This window comes from Anomaloglossus baeobatrachus, unplaced genomic scaffold (genome assembly GCF_048569485.1).
Source record: "Anomaloglossus baeobatrachus isolate aAnoBae1 unplaced genomic scaffold, aAnoBae1.hap1 Scaffold_5182, whole genome shotgun sequence".
Lineage (NCBI taxonomy): Eukaryota > Metazoa > Chordata > Amphibia > Anura > Aromobatidae > Anomaloglossus > Anomaloglossus baeobatrachus.
In genome coordinates, this window is record NW_027444546.1 from 1 (window position 1) to 21,280 (window position 21,280).

The 21,280-nt window shown below is 53.2% G+C and overlaps 1 protein-coding gene across 1 annotated transcript; it reads right to left on the minus strand.

The window, feature by feature from the left end:
- Window positions 1–283: 283 nt before the first annotated feature.
- LOC142282709 (protein disulfide-isomerase A5-like) lies at window positions 284–12,627 on the minus strand (the record flags this gene model as incomplete). Its single annotated transcript, XM_075333014.1, has 10 exons — window positions 284–505; window positions 2,898–3,034; window positions 3,436–3,507; window positions 8,031–8,122; window positions 8,512–8,579; window positions 9,772–9,925; window positions 10,076–10,121; window positions 10,347–10,430; window positions 11,593–11,680; window positions 12,462–12,627. Coding segments are annotated over 10 exons (1,038 nt in total), but the record flags the coding sequence as incomplete, so codon positions are not given.
- Window positions 12,628–21,280: the final 8,653 nt, after the last annotated feature.

Genomic DNA, 21,280 nt, shown 5'->3' on the forward strand with positions numbered 1-21,280 from the left:
GAGTTACCTCCTGTATTATACTCCAGAGCTGCACTCACTATTCTGCTGGTGCAGTCACTATGTACATACATTACTGCTCCTGAGTTACCTCCTTTATTATACTCCAGAGCTGCACTCACTATTCTGCTGGAGCAGTCACTGTGTACACACATTACATTACTGATCCTGAGTTACCTCCTGTATTATACTCCAGAGCTGCACTCACTATTCTGCTGGTGCAGTCACTGTGTACATACATTACATTACTGATCCTGAGTTACCTTCTGTATTATACTCCAGAGCTGCACTCACTATTCTGCTGGTGCAGTCACTGTGCACGCACATTACAGGGGCTCAGCCCTTGCACATTGTAGCAGATGAATCTCAGAACAATCCTATTTGTCGCCCCCATTCACATTGGGACATATGAAGTGCAGACCCCACTCAGGATTTCTTACAGATTCCTCGCGCAGGACGTCGGCTGCCTTTTCATAATCCGGCTTCATTTTCTTGCAATGTCCGCACCCTATAAAAAAAAAAAATATTACAGTCAGCTCCTCATCCAGACTTACTGACAACCAATGAGGCACAAGTCAGTAAGTGCAGTGTAACGGTTGTCAGGCTGTAATGGTGACGTTGGCACCGATCAGAAGGACGCTGCGCGCCGCTATATCCAGCACCATTAGTTTTATGAAGTCGCCTCACTGGCGGGCTATCAGCTGTGGCACACGCGGAGTTAAAAATGAACAGCGGCACAATTACTGTTCGTGTGCAGTAAAGGAATCCTTAATCCGCAGCACGAGCGGCCGAGGCCTCATTACTGTGGGTCCAGCCGTTCTCTCTGCACAGTCATAGATCCCCCGATCTGCCGGATCCATCTCTCCTCTGAGGGATCCTTACACGAATATCCAGGGAGGACAAAGACTAAAGCGTTAACATGCAGCGCTACATTGTAACGACCCCTCAGCGACAGTGACGGCCTCCGGACGGAGAAGCGTTTCATGAAATGCCACAAATCTATGTTATTTGCTTTTGACTGCAAATTTCAGAATTCTTATTCCGGAGCGTTTTACATGACGCCATCGCCACCACCGCCACCGCAATCACTACCGCCACCACCGCCACCACCGCAATCACCGCCGCCACCGCAATCACTACCGCCACCGCAATCACCACCGCCACCACCGCCGCCACCGCAATCACCGCCGCCACCGCAATCACCGCCGCAATCACCGCACAAACTGCTCCCATTCAGCAGCAGAAAGAGAAAAATACCTGAAATTCCCAAAAATTGCTTTCTATGAAGAGGAGTAAAAATATGCGTGCCCCCTCCCCCGCTGCAAATTGTGCCTTATTTCTGCACATTCCCCGGAGAGCAGAGATCAGCGGTGCCTGTGCGCCCTCTCCAGATAACGGGGGGCGTCTACACCTCGGAGCCCGATCCTCCGGAGAGCAGAGACCAGCGGCGCCTGTGCGCCCTCTCCAGATAACGGGGGGCGTCTACACCTCGGAGCCCGATCCTCCGGATAGCAGAGACCAGCGGCGCCTGTGCCCTCTCCAGATAACGGGGGGCGTCTACACCTCGGGAGCCGATCCACAAGACCTCGAAGGCAGAGGATTTATTATATAGATTTGGGTTGGGGCACCGCCGCCCCCGGGGAACGCAGAATGGCAAAGCCACCCCCCGGGGAACGCAGAATGGCACCGCCGCTGCCCGGAAAATGCAGAATGGCACCGCCGCCGCCCGGGGAAAGCAGAATGGCACCGCCGCCGCCCGGGGAAAGCAGAATGGCACCGCCGCCGCCCGGGGAAAGCAGAATGGCACCGCCGCCGCCCGGGGAAAGCAGAATGGCACCGGGGAAAGCAGAATGGCACCGGGGAAAGCAGAATGGCACCGGGGAAAGCAGAATGGCACCGGGGAAAGCAGAATGGCACCGGGGAAAGCAGAATGGCACCGGGGAAAGCAGAATGGCACCGCTGCCCCCCGGGGAAAGCAGAATGGCACCGGGGAAAGCAGAATGGCACCGCCGCCCCCCCGGGGAAAGCAGAATGGCACCGCCGCCCCCCGGGGAAAGCAGAACGGCACCGCCGCCCCCCGGGGAAAGCAGAACGGCACCGCCGCCCCCCGGGGAAAGCAGAACGGCACCGCCGCCCCCCGGGGAAAGCAGAACGGCACCGCCGCCCCCCGGGGAACGCAGAACGGCACCGCCGCCCCCCGGGGAACGCAGAATGGCACCGCCGCCCCCCGGGGAACGCAGAATGGCACCGCCGCCCCCCGGGGAACGCAGAATGGCACCGCCGCCCCCCGGGGAACGCAGAATGGCACCGCCGCCACCCGGGGAACGCAGAATGGCACCGCCGCCACCCGGGGAACGCAGAATGGCACCGCTGCCACCCGGGGAAAGCAGAATGGCACCGCTGCCACCCGGGGAAAGCAGAATGGCACCTCTGCCACCCAGGGAAAGCAGAATGGCACCGCTGCCACCCGGGGAACGCAGAATGGCACCGCTGCCACCCAGGGAAAGCAGAATGGCACCGCTGCCACCCGGGGAAAGCAGAATGGCACCTCTGCCACCCAGGGAAAGCAGAATGGCACCGCTGCCACCCAGGGAAAGCAGAATGGCACCGCCGCCACCCGGGGAAAGCAGAATGGCACCGCCGCCACCCGGGGAAAGCAGAATTGCACCGCCGCCACCCAGGGAAAGCAGAATGGCACCGCCGCCACCCAGGGAAAGCAGAATGGCACCTCTGCCACCCAGGGAAAGCAGAATGGCACCGCCGCCACCCGGGGAAAGCAGAATGGCACCTCTGCCACCCAGGGAAAGCAGAATGGCACCGCCGCCACCCAGGGAAAGCAGAATGGCACCGCCGCCACCCAGGGAAAGCAGAAAGCAGGGAATAAGAAGAAAGCGACTTACACGGGGCGTAGAACATGACCAGCACCGATGGGTGATCCTGCACAAACTGATCAAAGTCCGCCTCTGTCAGGTGATGGACGGCGCTGTCCTGCTCCGACCACGGCACTTCCGGCTGCTCAGGCGCTGGAGGCTGAGGGCTGAAATAATAGTGGAGCAGTGCATGGGTTAATCCAGTACAGACGGGTATCACTGGCACCGCACATCGAAAATAGCAAAGCCCAAGCAGCAGCTGCCGCCGATATCGTAACCTGTCTATTCCACCTACCTCCAGCCCCGGAGCCTGCACCTACCGCCGCCCCCTCCAGCCCCGGAGCCTGCACCTACCGCCGACCGCTCCAGCCCCGGAGCCTCCGCCCACCGCCGCCCCCTCCAGCCCCGGAGCCTGCACCTACCGCCGACCGCTCCAGCCCCGGAGCCTGCACCTACCGCCGACCGCTCCAGCCCCGGAGCCTCCGCCGCCCCCTCCAGCCCCGGAGCCTCCACCCACCGCCGACCCCTCCAGCACTGATATAGATGCCATTAATGTAACTGTACTCACTTTTTCAGCCAGTCTGCGATGTCTTTGGCCGTGGCTCCGTACTTTTCAAAATTAAACTTGTACTTTCCTTTTCTGAAAATAAATGGAAAAAAATAAAGAAGTATTTATGAGAGAAGAAGAGGCTGCGAGCGCAGGACAAACACGGTGTGTGGAGAACTGAACTGGCAGAGTTCACACTCGTAGTGAAAGGGCCGTAAGCGCAGGTCATTCCCCCAGTGCAGGGGCTGTGTATGCTGTGGGTGCAGGTCATTCCCCCAGTGCAGGGGCTGTGTATGCTGTGGGTGCAGGTCATTCCCCCAGTGCAGGGGCTGTGTATGCTGTGGGTGCAGGTCATTCCCCCAGTGCAGGGGCTGTGTATGCTGTGGGTGCAGGTCATTCCCCCAGTGCAGGGGCTGTGTATGCTGTGGGTGCAGGTCATTCCCCCAGTGCAGGGGCCGTGTATGCTGTGGGTGCAGGTCATTCCCCCAGTGCAGGGGCCGTGTATGCTGTGGGTGCAGGTCATTCCCCCAGTGCAGGGGCTGTGTATGCTGTGGGTGCAGGTCATTCCCCCAGTGCAGGGGCTGTGTATGCTGTGGGTGCAGGTTATTCCCCCAGTGCAGGGGCTGTGTACGCTGTGGGTGCAGGTCATTCCCCCAGTGCAGGGGCTGTGTACGCTGTGGGTGCAGGTCATTCCCCCAGTGCAGGGGCCGTGTATGCTGTGGGTGCAGGTCATTCCCCCAGTGCAGGGGCAGTGTATGCTGTGGGTGCAGGTCATTCCCCCAGTGCAGGGGCCGTGTATGCTGTGGGTGCAGGTCATTCCCCCAGTGCAGGGGCTGTGTATGCTGTGGGTGCAGGTCATTCCCCCAGTGCAGGGGCTGTGTATGCTGTGGGTGCAGGTCATTCCCCCAGTGCAGGGGCTGTCTACGCTGTGGGTGCAGGTCATTCCCCCAGTGCAGGGGCTGTGTACGCTGTGGGTGCAGGTCATTTCCCCAGTGCAGGGGCTGTGTATGCTGTGGGTGCAGGTCATTCCCCCAGTGCAGGGGCCGTGTATGCTGTGGGTGCAGGTCATTCCCCCAGTGCAGGGGCGGTGTATGCTGTGGGTGCAGGTCATTCCCCCAGTGCAGGGGCTGTGTATGCTGTGGGTGCAGGTCATTCCCCCAGTGCAGGGGCTGTCTACGCTGTGGGTGCAGGTCATTCCCCCAGTGCAGGGGCTGTGTATGCTGTGGGTGCAGGTTATTCCCCCAGTGCAGGGGCCGTGTATGCTGTGGGTGCAGGTCATTCCCCCAGTGCAGGGGCGGTGTATGCTGTGGGTGCAGGTCATTCCCCCAGTGCAGGGGCTGTGTATGCTGTGGGTGCAGGTCATTCCCCCAGTGCAGGGGCTGTGTATGCTGTGGGTGCAGGTTATTCCCCCAGTGCAGGGGCTGTGTACGCTGTGGGTGCAGGTCATTCCCCCAGTGCAGGGGCTGTGTACGCTGTGGGTGCAGGTCATTCCCCCAGTGCAGGGGCTGTGTATGCTGTGGGTGCAGGTCATTCCCCCAGTGCAGGGGCTGTGTACGCTGTGGGTGCAGGTCATTTTCCCAGTGCAGGGGCTGTGTATGCTGTGGGTGCAGGTTATTCCCCCAGTGCAGGGGCTGTGTACGCTGTGGGTGCAGGTCATTCCCCCAGTGCAGGGGCTGTGTACGCTGTGGGTGCAGGTCATTCCCCCAGTGCAGGGGCCGTGTATGCTGTGGGTGCAGGTCATTCCCCCAGTGCAGGGGCTATGTATGCTGTGGGTGCAGGTCATTCCCCCAGTGCAGGGGCTGTGTATGCTGTGGGTGCAGGTCATTCCCCCAGTGCAGGGGCTATGTATGCTGTGGGTGCAGGTCATTCCCCCAGTGCAGGGGCTCTGTACGCTGTGGGTGCAGGTCATTTCCCCAGTGCAGGGGCTGTCTACGCTGTGGGTGCAGGTCATTTCCCCAGTGCAGGGGCTGTCTACGCTGTGGGTGCAGGTCATTCCCCCAGTGCAGGGGCCGTGTATGCTGTGGGTGCAGGTTATTCCCCCAGTGCAGGGGCTGTGTACGCTGTGGGTGCAGGTCATTCCCCCAGTGCAGGGGCTGTGTATGCAGTGGGTGCAGGTCATTCCCCCAGTGCAGGGGCTGTGTACGCTGTGGGTGCAGGTCATTCCCCCAGTGCAGGGGCTATGTATGCTGTGGGTGCAGGTCATTCCCCCAGTGCAGGGGCTGTGTATGCTGTGGGTGCAGGTCATTCCCCCAGTGCAGGGGCTGTGTATGCTGTGGGTGCAGGTCATTCCCCCAGTGCAGGGGCGGTGTATGCTGTGGGTGCAGGTCATTCCCCCAGTGCAGGGGCTGTGTATGCTGTGGGTGCAGGTCATTCACCCAGTGCAGGGGCCGTGTATGCAGTGGGTGCAGGTCATTCCCCAAGTGCAGGGGCCGTGTATGCAGTGGGTGCAGGTCATTCCCCCAGTGCAGGGGCTGTGTATGCTGTGGGTGCAGGTCATTCCCCCAGTGCAGGGGCGGTGTATGCTGTGGGTGCAGGTCATTCCCGCAGTGCAGGGGCCGTGTATGCTGTGGGTGCAGGTCATTCCCCCAGTGCAGGGGCCGTGTATGCTGTGGGTGCAGGTCATTCCCCCAGTGCAGGGGCCGTGTATGCTGTGGGTGCAGGTCATTCCCCCAGTGCAGGGGCCGTGTATGCTGTGGGTGCAGGTCATTCCCCCAGTGCAGGGGCCGTGTATGCTGTGGGTGCAGGTCATTCCCCCAGTGCAGGGGCTGTGTATGCTGTGGGTGCAGGTCATTCCCCCAGTGCAGGGGCGGTGTATGCTGTGGGTGCAGGTCATTCCCCCAGTGCAGGGGCTGTGTATGCTGTGGGTGCAGGTCATTCCCCCAGTGCAGGGGCGGTGTATGCTGTGGGTGCAGGTCATTCCCCCAGTGCAGGGGCTGTGTATGCTGTGGGTGCAGGTCATTCCCCCAGTGCAGGGGCTGTGTACGCTGTGGGTGCAGGTCATTCCCCCAGTGCAGGGGCTGTGTACGCTGTGGGTGCAGGTCATTCCCCCAGTGCAGGGGCTGTGTATGCTGTGGGTGCAGGTCATTCCCCCAGTGCAGGGGCTGTGTATGCTGTGGGTGCAGGTTATTCCCCCAGTGCAGGGGCTGTGTACGCTGTGGGTGCAGGTCATTCCCCCAGTGCAGGGGCTGTGTACGCTGTGGGTGCAGGTCATTCCCCCAGTGCAGGGGCTGTGTACGCTGTGGGTGCAGGTCATTCCCCCAGTGCAGGGGCTGTGTATGCTGTGGGTGCAGGTCATTCCCCCAGTGCAGGGGCTGTGTATGCTGTGGGTGCAGGTTATTCCCCCAGTGCAGGGGCTGTGTACGCTGTGGGTGCAGGTCATTCCCCCAGTGCAGGGGCTGTGTACGCTGTGGGTGCAGGTCATTCCCCCAGTGCAGGGGCTGTGTACGCTGTGGGTGCAGGTCATTCCCCCAGTGCAGGGGCTCTGTACGCTGTGGGTGCAGGTCATTTCCCCAGTGCAGGGGCTGTCTACGCTGTGGGTGCAGGTTATTCCCCCAGTGCAGGGGCTGTGTACGCTGTGGGTGCAGGTCATTCCCCCAGTGCAGGGGCCGTGTATGCTGTGGGTGCAGGTCATTTTCCCAGTGCAGGGGCTGTGTATGCTGTGGGTGCAGGTTATTCCCCCAGTGCAGGGGCTGTGTACGCTGTGGGTGCAGGTCATTCCCCCAGTGCAGGGGCTGTGTACGCTGTGGGTGCAGGTCATTCCCCCAGTGCAGGGGCTGTCTACGCTGTGGGTGCAGGTTATTCCCCCAGTGCAGGGGCTCTGTACGCTGTGGGTGCAGGTCATTTCCCCAGTGCAGGGGCTGTCTACGCTGTGGGTGCAGGTTATTCCCCCAGTGCAGGGGCTGTGTACGCTGTGGGTGCAGGTCATTCCCCCAGTGCAGGGGCTGTGTATGCTGTGGGTGCAGGTCATTCCCCCAGTGCAGGGGCTGTGTATGCTGTGGGTGCAGGTCATTCCCCCAGTGCAGGGGCTGTGTACGCTGTGGGTGCAGGTCATTCCCCCAGTGCAGGGGCTATGTATGCTGTGGGTGCAGGTCATTCCCCCAGTGCAGGGGCCGTGTATGCTGTTGGTGCAGGTCATTCCCCCAGTGCAGGGGCTGTGTATGCTGTGGGTGCAGGTCATTCCCCCCAGTGCAGGGGCTGTGTATGCTGTGGGTGCAGGTCATTCCCCCAGTGCAGGGGCCGTGTATGCTGTGGGTGCAGGTCATTCCCCCAGTGCAGGGGCCGTGTACGCTGTGGGTGCAGGTCATTCCCCCAGTGCAGGGGCTGTGTACGCTGTGGGTGCAGGTCATTCCCCCAGTGCAGGGGCTGTGTACGCTGTGGGTGCAGGTCATTCCCCCAGTGCAGGGGCTGTGTATGCTGTGGGTGCAGGTCATTCCCCCAGTGCAGGGGCTGTGTATGCTGTGGATGCAGGTCATTCCCCCAGTGCAGGGGCCGTGTATGCTGTGGGTGCAGGTCATTCCCCCAGTGCAGGGGCTGTGTATGCTGTGGGTGCAGGTCATTCCCCCAGTGCAGGGGTTAGCAGCGCAGATCATTTTCACACACATTTAGGGAGCACTTACTCGAAGTACAGCACGGTGGGGTACCCCTTCACACTGTATTCTTCCTTCAGCCTCTCAAACTCTGGAGGGAAGACGTTCATCCCGGCCAGGACCTGCAGGGACACTCGGGGTCAGATCTATATTCTGTGACCTCCGATCATTTATTATCAATTCCAAGACCTCTGCATAATTACAATGTATTGGTGCTGGCAATCCTCGGTGTGTCGCCACCTATAGCCCCGTGTCACCTCTGACAGATGGCGGTGTGATATCACTGGCGCCTCTGTCTGCTTCTGGTGTGGCCGTCGGCCCGGCTGCCAGCGCCCGGTCACGTCAGCTTCTCTACCCCTGTCAGAGGACATCAGTGCCCATAGCGAGAGGCGGCACCGCTGGGTACAGCCTCATACGTGCCCCGATACTGAATACCCCATACCAATACTGTAACCCCGGGCGAGCGGAGCACAATCCCCAGCACAACATGGCCGCTCCACAGAGTACTCACATAGCCGCCCTTCAGATCGGAGGCCGCCTGCTGGTACGCTGGCATCAGCCGCTTACACACCCCGCACCCTGCACAAAGGAAGGAGACAATGAGAAAGATGGAGAGAGGCGGAGGAGTGGGGGGGGGGGGGAAGAGGGAGAGGAGGAGGAGTGGGGGGGGAAGAGGGAGAGGCGGAGGAGTAGGGGGGGGTGAAGAGGGAGAGGCGGAGGAGCGGGGGGAGGGGGGGGGAAGAGGGAGAGGAGCGGGGGGGAGCGGGGGGAAGAGGGAGAGGAGCGGGGGAAGAGGGAGAGGAGGTGGAGTGGGGTAGTGGAGAGAAGCAGGAGGAGACAAAAGGCGTATATAAAGGCAGAAGAGGAGTCGGGGGAGTGTTACACAGGAGAGAGGAGAGCACAGGCAGAAGAGAGAGAGAGGAGAGCACAGGCAGAAGAGAGAGAGAGGAGAGCACAGGCAGAAGAGAGAGAGAGGAGAGCACAGGCAGAAGAGAGAGAGAGGAGAGCACAGGCAGAAGAGAGAGAGAGGAGAGCACAGGCAGAAGAGAGAGAGAGGAGAGCACAGGCAGAAGAGAGAGAGAGGAGAGCACAGGCAGAAGAGAGAGAGAGGAGAGCACAGGCAGAAGAGAGAGAGAGGAGAGCACAGGCAGAGGAGAGCACAGGCAGAGGAGAGCACAGGCAGAGGAGAGCACAGGCAGAAGAGAGAGAGAGGAGAGCACAGGCAGAGGAGAGCACAGGCAGAGGAGAGCACAGGCAGAGGAGAGCACAGGCAGAGGAGAGCACAGGCAGAGGAGAGCACAGGCAGAGGAGAGCACAGGCAGAGGAGAGCACAGGCAGAGGAGAGCACAGGCAGAGGAGAGCACAGGCAGAGGAGAGCACAGGCAGAGGAGAGCACAGGCAGAGGAGAGCACAGGCAGAGGAGAGCACAGGCAGAGGAGAGCACAGGCAGAGGAGAGCACAGGCAGAGGGGGGGGGGGGGGGGGGGGGGGGGGGGGGGGGGGGGGGGAGGGGGGGGGGGGGGGGGGGGGGGGGGGGGGGGGGGGGGGGGGGGGGGGGGGGGGGGGAGAGCACAGGCAGAGGAGAGCACAGGCAGAGGAGAGCACAGGCAGAGGAGAGCACAGGCAGAGGAGAGCACAGGCAGAGGAGAGCACAGGCAGAGGAGAGAGGAGAGCACAGGTAGAGGAGAGCACAGAGACCGCAGAGCTCTATACCGGGAGCAGCAGAGACAATATATTGGCAGCACATTGCTGAGGACGGCAGCAGCACTCACACGGGGCATAGAACATCACCAGCAGGGGGCGATCTTCCTTCTTTAGAAGCTTCCGGAAATCCTTCTCACTATCGAGGTGCACAATGTCTTTGGCGTCTGGATTCTCCTCCCACAGCGGCGCCCCCTCTGGATCCTTCAGGAAAGCCACCATGGACTGCGGGAAGGAGGAACACAATACAGAGAGGTCTCGGGATAATTCTGGGGGGACTGGGTCCAGCGCTCTCCTCACAAGGAGCTGTCACCCCGATCTCGAGGAATCGGCCATGACCCGGGAACGTGGTGCCCGGAGACACACGACCCTTACCTTGTACGTGGCCGGTCTGTTGTACTCCGTGTGGAACGCTCCATCCCTACAAGACAAGGCTAAATGTAAGCGCTGAAAGATCAGGCTCTCCATCATGCTTTACACTGCAGCTGCACTTATTGGCTGATATGTGTAAGTGCACAGAGATCAAGGGGGAGGAGACTCAGTAAAAGAGGGCAAGATGAGGGCGGGCGTTACATTAAGGGGTGGAGTCACCACCAGGGGGAGGAGTCAGAGCGGCGGTCATTACACAGAGCACACATGCACTGACTTGTAGTGCAGCAGCTCCACGCCGCCCGGCTTCACACCGGGGTCCACCTTCATCTTCTTACACAGTTTCCTGCTCTCCGAGTCACTGGAAATAATGAAAAGAAAGATAAACATGAAGACCCCAAATCACTTCACGGGCGAGACCCTCGTCTCATCCAGAGCTGCATTCACTGCACCTCCACACACCCATCAAGGTCAATTATTATGTCACGACTCTAATTACTGAATAGGATAACTGAAGTGAGCACTAATATATATATATATATATATATATATATATATATATATATATATATATATATATATATATATATATATATATATATATATATATATATATATATATATATATATATATATATATATATATATATATGAGTGCAAGCCAAAAATACATACCATATATAAGAATATGGACCCCAATATAGAGATATGCCTTGACGAGGTTTTGGGGCTCAGTTACATTGATCAATGCGATTGCTAAATATCTCCTTTTTCCTAATATTCATGGCAGGTATGCAATTCATTATTCACATGTTCAAATTAGCAAGTAGCATTTTTCATTGTATATTCCAATATTTTTCCATATGCTTGAGGCATTATACCATTATCTAAGTTTGATGTGCAGCCTTATTCTTATATACGACTCTAATTACATCCAGAGCTGCATCCAAAAGTGTGCAGGCGTCCGGATCACAGACGGCGGGACCTCACAGTGTCCGGCCTGCATGATGCCACATATAGGGTTAATATCCGGTGTTACAGCAGCAATCAAAGGATTATGAATGCAGCTCTGGATGTGACCAGAGTACAAGATACAATGTAACCTCACACGCCCAAGAACCGATGCCCGCGAGAAGCATAAACACAGCTGATGCCCGCGAGAAGCATACACACGGCCGATGCCCATACACACGGCCGATGCCCATACACACGGCCGATGCCCATACACACGGCCGATGCCCGCGAGAAGCATACACACAGCCGATTCCCCCGAGAAGCATACACACAGCCGATGCCCGCGAGAAGCATACACACAGCCGATGCCCGCGAGAAGCATACACACAGCCGATGCCCGCGAGAAGCATACACACAGCCGATGCCCGCACACACGGCCGATGCCCACGAGAAGCATACACACCGCCGATGCCCATACACACCGCCGACGCCCATACACACCGCCGACGCCCATACACAGAGAGGGAGATACTGGCGATCAATGCTGCACACAGAGGCCGGACTCGTACCCGCAGTCAATCCACGATACAGTGGCTCTGCCCCGAACATCCTGCGCCACATCCGACAGCAACTTCAGCTGACGCTCCGCAGCCGAGCCTGCAAAACACCGAACACAAAACAGACTGACCAGAGCATCACCGGGGCTGTGGAGAGGCTACCCAAATCCTCCAGCGCCACAAGTCCCTCGTAGAGTGTAAACCCTTAGTTTCCCTCCGCTCTCTATAATGACACATCTGCAGATGTGTCTACATGGAGTGCAGAGAGAAAAACCTGCAGATGTGTCTGTATAGCGAGTGGAGGGAAAAACCTGCAGATGTGTCTATATGGAGTGCGGAGGGAAAAACCTGCAGATGTGTCTGTATAGCGAGTGGAGGGAAAAACCTGCAGATGTGTCTGTATAGAGAGCGGAGGGGGAAAACCTGCAGATGTGTCTGTATAGAGTGGAGGGGAAAACCTGCAGATGTGTCTGTATAGAGTGGAGGGGAAAACCTGCAGATGTGTCTGTATAGAGAGCGGAGGAAACCACCACGGTTACTTACCGGTAGCCATTTTTTCCAGAACGGCGGTCTCCCATCAAGGACAGGAAACCAACTGACGAAGGGGAGAAGTACCGCCCTTTTATTCAGAATGGTTTCCTGTCCTCGCTGGGCAGATTCCTCTCTCACGTGGTGCTGTCATGGGTGAGGGGAAAAACCTGCAGATGTGTCTGTATAGAGAGTGAAGGGAAAAACCTGCAGATGTGTCTGTATAGAGAGTGGGACCGCACTTGTCTATTCTTGGGATTTGCAGACCTCACCCTTTGCATGCAGCTTTTCCTTGGTTTTGCAGCCTGCGCTGGTCCCTGCACCCGCTCATTATCGCCCGCTCCTGACCTCACCTGACTTGGAGTAAAGCACCAGCACGTTATTGCGCGTGCGCAGCAGTTTCTTGAAGTCCTTGTGGTCACTGATTTTTTCGATGAGCGGAGATAGTTTTAATGCCAGGAGGATGGAAGGAAAGACGATCTGTAAGGAGAAGAAAGACACGATGAGACGCTGCAGCCGCTACACACGTGTCAGCCCTCACTGCAGCGCTAGTATATTACCCTACACAAAAGCGCAATGGTTACTACAGGAGGGGCGGATATCAGTCACATGTGGTGTCTGGAGGTTATATCAGTACTGGAGCGTTATAAGAGGCTGATATCAGTCACATGTGGTGTCTGGAGGTTATATCAGTACTGGAGCGTTATAAGAGGCTGATATCAGTCACATGTGGTGTCTGGAGGTTATATCAGTACTGGAGCGTTATAAGAGGAGCTGATATCAGTCACATATGTAATGTCTGGGGTTATATCAGCACTGGAGCATTATAAGAGGGTCTGATATCAGTCACATATGTAATGTCTGGGGTTATATCAGCACTGGAGCGTTATAAGAGGGGCTGATATCAGTCACATATGTAATGTCTGGGGTTATATCAGCACTGGAGCGTTATAAGAGGGGCTGATATCAGTCACATGTGTAATGTCTGGAGGTTATATCAGCACTGGAGCATTATAAGAGGGGCTGATATCAGTCACATATGTAATGTCTGGAGGTTATATCAGCACTGGAGCGTTATAAGAGGGGCTGATATCAGTCACATATGTAATGTCTGGGGTTATATCAGCACTGGAGCATTATAAGAGGGGCTGATATCAGTCACATATGTAATGTCTGGAGGTTATATCAGCACTGGAGCGTTATAAGAGGGGCTGATATCAGTCACATGTGTAATGTCTGGGGGTTATATCAGCACTGGAGCGTTATAAGAGGAGCTGATATCAGTCACATATGTAATGTCTGGAGTTATATCAGCACTGGAGCATTATAAGAGGGGCTGATATCAGTCACATATGTAATGTCTGGGTTATATCAGCACTGGAGCGTTATAAGAGGGGCTGATATCAGTCACATATGTAATGTCTGGAGGTTATATCAGCACTGGAGCATTATAAGAGGGGCTGATATCAGTCACATATGTAATGTCTGGGGTTATATCATCACTGGAGCGTTATAAGAGGGGCTGATATCAGTCACATATGTAATGTCTGGGGTTATATCAGTACTGGAGCATTATAAGAGGAGCTGATATCAGTCACATATGTAATGTCTGGAGGTTATATCAGCACTGGAGCATTATAAGAGGGGCTGATATCAGTCACATATGTAATGTCTGGGGTTATATCAGCACTGGAGCGTTATAAGAGGGGCTGATATCAGTCACATGTGTAATGTCTGGAGGTTATATCAGCACTGGAGCATTATAAGAGGGGCTGATATCAGTCACATATGTAATGTCTGGAGTTATATCAGCACTGGAGCATTATAAGAGGGGCTGATATCAGTCACATATGTAATGTCTGGGTTATATCAGCACTGGAGCGTTATAAGAGGGGCTGATATCAGTCACATATGTAATGTCTGGGGTTATATCAGCACTGGAGCATTATAAGAGGGGCTGATATCAGTCACATATGTAATGTCTGGAGGTTATATCAGCACTGGAGCATTATAAGAGGGGCTGATATCAGTCACATATGTAATGTCTGGGGTTATATCATCACTGGAGCGTTATAAGAGGGGCTGATATCAGTCACATATGTAATGTCTGGGGTTATATCAGTACTGGAGCATTATAAGAGGAGCTGATATCAGTCACATATGTAATGTCTGGAGGTTATATCAGCACTGGAGCATTATAAGAGGGGCTGATATCAGTCACATATGTAATGTCTGGGGTTATATCAGCACTGGAGCATTATAAGAGGGGCTAATATCAGTCACATATGTAATGTCTGGAGTTATATCAGTACTGGAGCATTATAAGAGGAGCTGATATCAGTCACATATGTAATGTCTGGGGTTATATCAGCACTGGAGCATTATAAGAGGGGCTGATATCAGTCACATATGTAATGTCTGGAGGTTATATCAGCACTGGAGCATTATAAGAGGGGCTGATATCAGTCACATATGTAATGTCTGGAGGTTATATCAGCACTGGAGCATTATAAGAGGGGCCGATATCAGTCACATATGTAATGTCTGGAGTTATATCAGCACTGGAGCATTATAAGAGGGGCTGATATCAGTCACATATGTAATGTCTGGGGTTATATCAGCACTGGAGAGTTATAAGAGGGGCTGATATCAGTCACATGTGTAATGTCTGGGGTTATATCAGCACTGGAGCGTTATAAGAGGGGCTGATATCAGTCACATATGTAATATCTGGAGGTTATATCAGCACTGGAGCGTTATAAGAGGAGCTGATATCAGTCACATGTGTAATATCTGGAGGTTATATCAGCACTGGAGCATTATAAGAGGAGCTGATATCAGTCACATATGTAATGTCTGGGGTTATATCAGCATTGGAGCATTATAAGAGGGGCTGATATCAGTCACATATGTAATGTCTGGGGTTATATCAGCACTGGAGCATTATAAGAGGGGCTGATATTAGTCACATATGTAATGTCTGGGGTTATATCAGCACTGGAGCATTATAAGAGGGGCTGATATCAGTCACATATGTAATGTCTGGGGTTATATCAGTGCTGGAGCGTTATAAGAGGGGCGGATATCAGTCACATATGTAATGTCTGGGGTTATATCAGTGCTGGAGCGTTATAAGAGGGGCGGATATCAGTCACATATGTAATGTCTGGGGTTATATCAGCACTGGAGCATTATAAGAGGGGCTGATATCAGTCACATATGTAATGTCTGGGGTTATATCAGCACTGGAGCATTATAAGAGGGGCTGATATCAGTCACATATGTAATGTCTGGAGGTTATATCAGCACTGGAGCATTATAAGAGGGGCTGATATCAGTCACATATGTAATGTCTGGGGTTATATCAGCACTGGAGCATTATAAGAGGGGCTGATATCAGTCACATATGTAATGTCTGGAGGTTATATCAGCACTGGAGCGTTATAAGAGGGGCGGATATCAGTCACATATGTAATGTCTGGGGTTATATCAGCACTGGAGCATTATAAGAGGGGCTGATATCAGTCACATATGTAATGTCTGGGGTTATATCAGCACTGGAGCATTATAAGAGGGGCTGATATCAGTCACATATGTAATGTCTGGGGTTATATCAGCACTGGAGCGTTATAATAGGGGCTGATATCAGTCACATATGTAATGTCTGGGGTTATATCAGCACTGGAGCGTTATACGAGGGGCTGATATCAGTCACATATGTAATGTCTGGGGTTATATCAGCACTGGAGCATTATAAGAAGGGCTGATATCAGTCACATATGTAATGTATGATGGTTATATCAGCACTGGAGCATTATAAGAGGGGCTGATATCAGTCACATATGTAATATCTGGGGTTATATCAGCACTGGAGCATTATAAGAGGGGTTGATGTCAGTCACATGTAATGTCTGGGGTTATATCAGCACTGGAGCATTATAAGAGGAGCTGATATCAGTCACATATGTAATGTCTGGGGTTATATCAGCACTGGAGCATTATAAGAGGGGCTGATATCAGTCACATATGTAATATCTGGGGTTATATCAGCACTGGAGCGTTATAAGAGGGGCTGATATCAGTCACATATGTAATGTCTGGGGTTATATCAGCACTGGAGCATTATATGAGGGGCTGATATCAGTCACATATGTAATGTCTGGGGTTATATCAGCACTGGAGCATTATAAGAGGAGCTGATATCAGTCACATATGTAATGTCTGGGGTTATATCAGCACTGGAGCATTATAAGAGGGGTTGATGTCAGTCACATGTAATGTCTGGGGTTATATCAGCACTGGAGCATTATAAGAGGAGCTGATATCAGTCACATATGTAATGTCTGGGGTTATATCAGCACTGGAGCATTATAAGAGGAGCTGATATCAGTCACATATGTAATGTCTGGGGTTATATCAGCACTGGAGCATTATAAGAGGGGCTGATATCAGTCACATATGTAATATCTGGGGTTATATCAGCACTGGAGCGTTATAAGAGGGGCTGATATCAGTCACATATGTAATGTCTGGGGTTATATCAGCACTGGAGCATTATATGAGGGGCTGATATCAGTCACATATGTAATGTCTGGGGTTATATCAGCACTGGAGCATTATATGAGGGGCTGATATCAGTCACATATGTAATGTCTGGGGTTATATCAGCACTGGACCATTATAAGAGGGGCTGATATCAGTCACATATGTAATGTCTGGGGTTATATCAGCACTGGAGTGTTATAAGAGGGGCGGATATCAGTCACATATGTAATGTCTGGGGATATATCAGCACTGGAGCGTTATAAGAGGGGCTGATATCAGTTACATATGTAATGTCTGGGTTATATCAGCACTGGAGCATTATAAGAGGGGCTCATATCAGTCACATATGTAATGTCTGGGGTTATATTAGCACTGGAGCATTATAAGAGGAGCTGATATCAGTCACATATGTAATGTCTGGGGTTATATCAGCACTGGAGCATTATAAGAGGGGCTGATATCAGTCACATATGTAATGTCTGGGGTTATATCAGCACTGGAGCATTATAAGAGGGGCTGATATCAGTCACATATGTAATGTCTGGAGGTTATATCAGCACTGGAGCATTATATGAGGGGCTGATATCAGTCACATATGTAATGTCTGGGGTTATATCAGCACTGGAGCATTATAAGAGGAGCTGATATCAGTCACATATGTAATGTCTGGGATTATATCAGCACTGGAGCATTATAAGAGGGGCTGATATCAGTCACATATGTAATATCTGGGGTTATATCAGCACTGGAGCATTATAAGAGGGGTTGATATCAGTCACATATGTAATGTCTGGGGTTATATCAGCACTGGAGCATTATAAGAGGGGCTGATATCAGTCACATATGTAATGTCTGGGGTTATATCAGCACTGGAGCATTATAAGAGGGGCTGATATCAGTCACATATGTAATGTCTGGGGTTATATCAGCACTGGAGCATTATAAGAGGGGCTGATATCAGTCACATATGTAATGTCTGGGGTTATATCAGCACTGGAGCATTATAAGAGGAGCTGATATCAGTCACATATGTAATGTCTGGGGTTATATCAGCACTGGAGCATTATAAGAGGGGCTGATATCAGTCACATATGTAATATCTGGGGTTATATCAGCACTGGAGCATTATAAGAGGGGCTGATATCAGTCACATATGTTATGTCTGGGGTTATATCAGCACTGGAGCATTATAAGAGGGGCTGATATCAGTCACATATGTAATGTCTGGGGTTATATCAGCACTGGAGCATTATAAGAGGAGCTGATATCAGTCACATATGTAATGTCTGGGGTTATATCAGCACTGGAGCATTATATGAGGGGCTGATATCAGTCACATATGTAATGTCTGGGGGTTATATCAGTACTGAAGCATTATAAGAGGAGCTGATATCAGTCACATATGTAATGTCTGGGGTTATATCAGCACTGGAGCATTATAAGAGGAGCTGATATCAGTCACATATGTAATGTCTGGGATTATATCAGCACTGGAGCATTATAAGAGGGGCTGATATCAGTCACATATGTAATATCTGGGGTTATATCAGCACTGGAGCATTATAAGAGGGGTTGATATCAGTCACATATGTAATGTCTGGGGTTATATCAGCACTGGAGCATTATAAGAGGGGCTGATATCAGTCACATATGTAATGTCTGGGGTTATATCAGCACTGGAGCATTATAAGAGGGGCTGATATCAGTCACATATGTAATGTCTGGGGTTATATCAGCACTGGAGCATTATAAGAGGGGTTGATGTCAGTCACATGTAATGTCTGGGGTTATATCAGCACTGGAGCATTATAAGAGGAGCTGATATCAGTCACATATGTAATGTCTGGGGTTATATCAGCACTGGAGCATTATAAGAGGGGCTGATATCAGTCACATATGTAATATCTGGGGTTATATCAGCACTGGAGCGTTATAAGAGGGGCTGATATCAGTCACATATGTAATGTCTGGGGTTATATCAGCACTGGAGCATTATATGAGGGGCTGATATCAGTCACATATGTAATGTCTGGGGTTATATCAGCACTGGAGCATTATAAGAGGAGCTGATATCAGTCACATATGTAATGTCTGGGGTTATATCAGCACTCGAGCGTTATATGAGGGGCTGATATCAGTCACATATGTAATGTCTGGGGTTATATCAGTACTGGAATGGCAGGAGCATTACTGGGGGGCGGCAGTATTATTACTTTTAGTGTTACTCGCTGTCTGAAGGAGACAAAGTGCACTGGGTGTGAAGATCTTTTGTTATTTAACCCTTGATTTGCTGACAGTGACAGATGACGGCATTGTGCCGGATCCTCGGATAATGAGACTTTCTATTACTTCTTATGTACTTTGTGTTCTACACTCGGCTTTCTCTTCTGCTCGCGGTCTCGGGGTGTGGGGACAGTCACTGACCAGCAGCTGAGCTCAGATTCCCGCGTCTGTGCTTTGTTACAATGTATTAGTGTAAGTAGCAGTGATCAGGAGAGGAGGAATGGAGGATTGTTACTGACACACTGTAACAAACCCTGTGTGACCAGGAGGCAAATATAAATGTCCATGTAACTTTCAGCAAGCAGAGATCTTGTCATAGGTCTGGAATAGAAAGGAACTGCAGACGTAGCAGGTGTTTGTGTGGATGCTCCGCTGGCCCAGGAGCTGACACTCTATCCGTATGTACTGCAGGTGTTTGTGCGGATGCTCTGCTGGCCCAGGAGCTGACACTCTATCCGTATGTATTGCAGGTGTTTGTGCGGATGCTCTGCTGGCCCAGGAGCTGACACTCTACCCGTATGTACTGCAGGTGTTTGTGCGGGTGCTCCGCTGGCCCAGGAGCTGACACTCTACCCGTATGTATTGCAGGTGTTTGTGCGGGTGCTCCGCTGGCCCAGGAGCTGACACTCTATCCGTATGTACTGCAGGTGTTTGTACAGATGCTCCGCTGGCCCAGGAGCTGACACTCTACCCGTATGTATTGCAGGTGTTTGTGTGGATGCTCCGCTGGCCCAGGAGCTGACACTCTATCCGTATGTACTGCAGGTGTTTGTGCGGATGCTCTGCTGGCCCAGGAGCTGACACTCTATCCGTATGTACTGCAGGTGTTTGTGCGGGTGCTCTGCTGGCCCAGGAGCTGACACTCTATCCGTATGTATTGCAGGTGTTTGTGCGGGTGCTCCGCTGGCCCAGGAGCTGACACTCTACCCGTATGTATTGCAGGTGTTTGTGTGGATGCTCCGCTGGCCCAGGAGCTGACACTCTATCCGTATGTACTGCAGGTGTTTGTGCGGGTGCTCCGCTGGCCCAGGAGCTGACACTCTATCCGTATGTATTGCAGGTGTTTGTGTGGATGCTCCGCTGGCCCAGGAGCTGACACTCTATCCGTATGTATTGCAGGTGTTTGTGTGGATGCTCTGCTGGCCCAGGAGCTGACACTCTAACCATATGTATTGCAGGTGTTTGTGTGGATGCTCCGCTGGCCCAGGAGCTGACACTCTACCCGTATGTATTGCAGGTGTTTGTGTGGATGCTCCGCTGGCCCAGGAGCTGACACTCTATCCGTATGTACTGCAGGTGTTTGTGCGGGTGCTCTGCTGGCCCAGGAGCTGACACTCTACCCGTATGTATTGCAGGTGTTTGTGCGGATGCTCTGCTGGCCCAGGAGCTGACACTATCCGTATGTATTGCAGGTGTTTGTGCGGGTGCTCTGCTGGCCCAGGAGCTGACACTCTACCCGTATGTATTGCAGGTGTTTGTGTGGATGCTCTGCTGGCCCAGGAGCTGACACTCTATCCGTATGTATTGCAGGTGTTTGTGCAGGTGCTCCGCTGGCCCAGGAGCTGACACTCTACCCGTATGTATTGCAGGTGTTTGTGTGGATGCTCTGCTGGCCCAGGAGCTGACACTCTATCCGTATGTACTGCAAGTGTTTGTGCGGGTGCTCTGCTGGCCCAGGAGCTGACACTCTATCCGTATGTATTGCAGGTGTTTGTGCGGGTGCTCCGCTGGCCCAGGAGCTGACACTCTAACCATATGTATTGCAGGTGTTTGTGCGGGTGCTCCGCTGGCCCAGGAGCTGACACTCTACCCGTATGTATTGCAGGTGTTTGTGTGGATGCTCCGCTGGCCCAGGAGCTGACACTCTACCCGTATGTACTGCAGGTGTTTGTGCGGGTGCTCTGCTGGCCCAGGAGCTGACACTCTATCCGTATGTATTGCAGGTGTTTGTGCGGGTGCTCCGCTGGCCCAGGAGCTGACACTCTAACCATATGTATTGCAGGTGTTTGTGTGGATGCTCCGCTGGCCCAGGAGCTGACACTCTATCCGTATGTATTGCAGGTGTTTGTGCGGGTGCTCCGCTGGCCCAGGAGCTGACACTCTACCCGTATGTATTGCAGGTGTTTGTGCGGGTGCTCTGCTGGCCCAGGAGCTGACACTCTATCCGTATGTATTGCAGGTGTTTGTGTGGATGCTCTGCTGGCCCAGGAGCTGACACTCTACCCGTATGTACTGCAGGTGTTTGTGCGGGTGCTCTGCTGGCCCAGGAGCTGACACTCTACCCGTATGTACTGCAGGTGTTTGTGCGGGTGCTCTGCTGGCCCAGGAGCTGACACTCTACCCG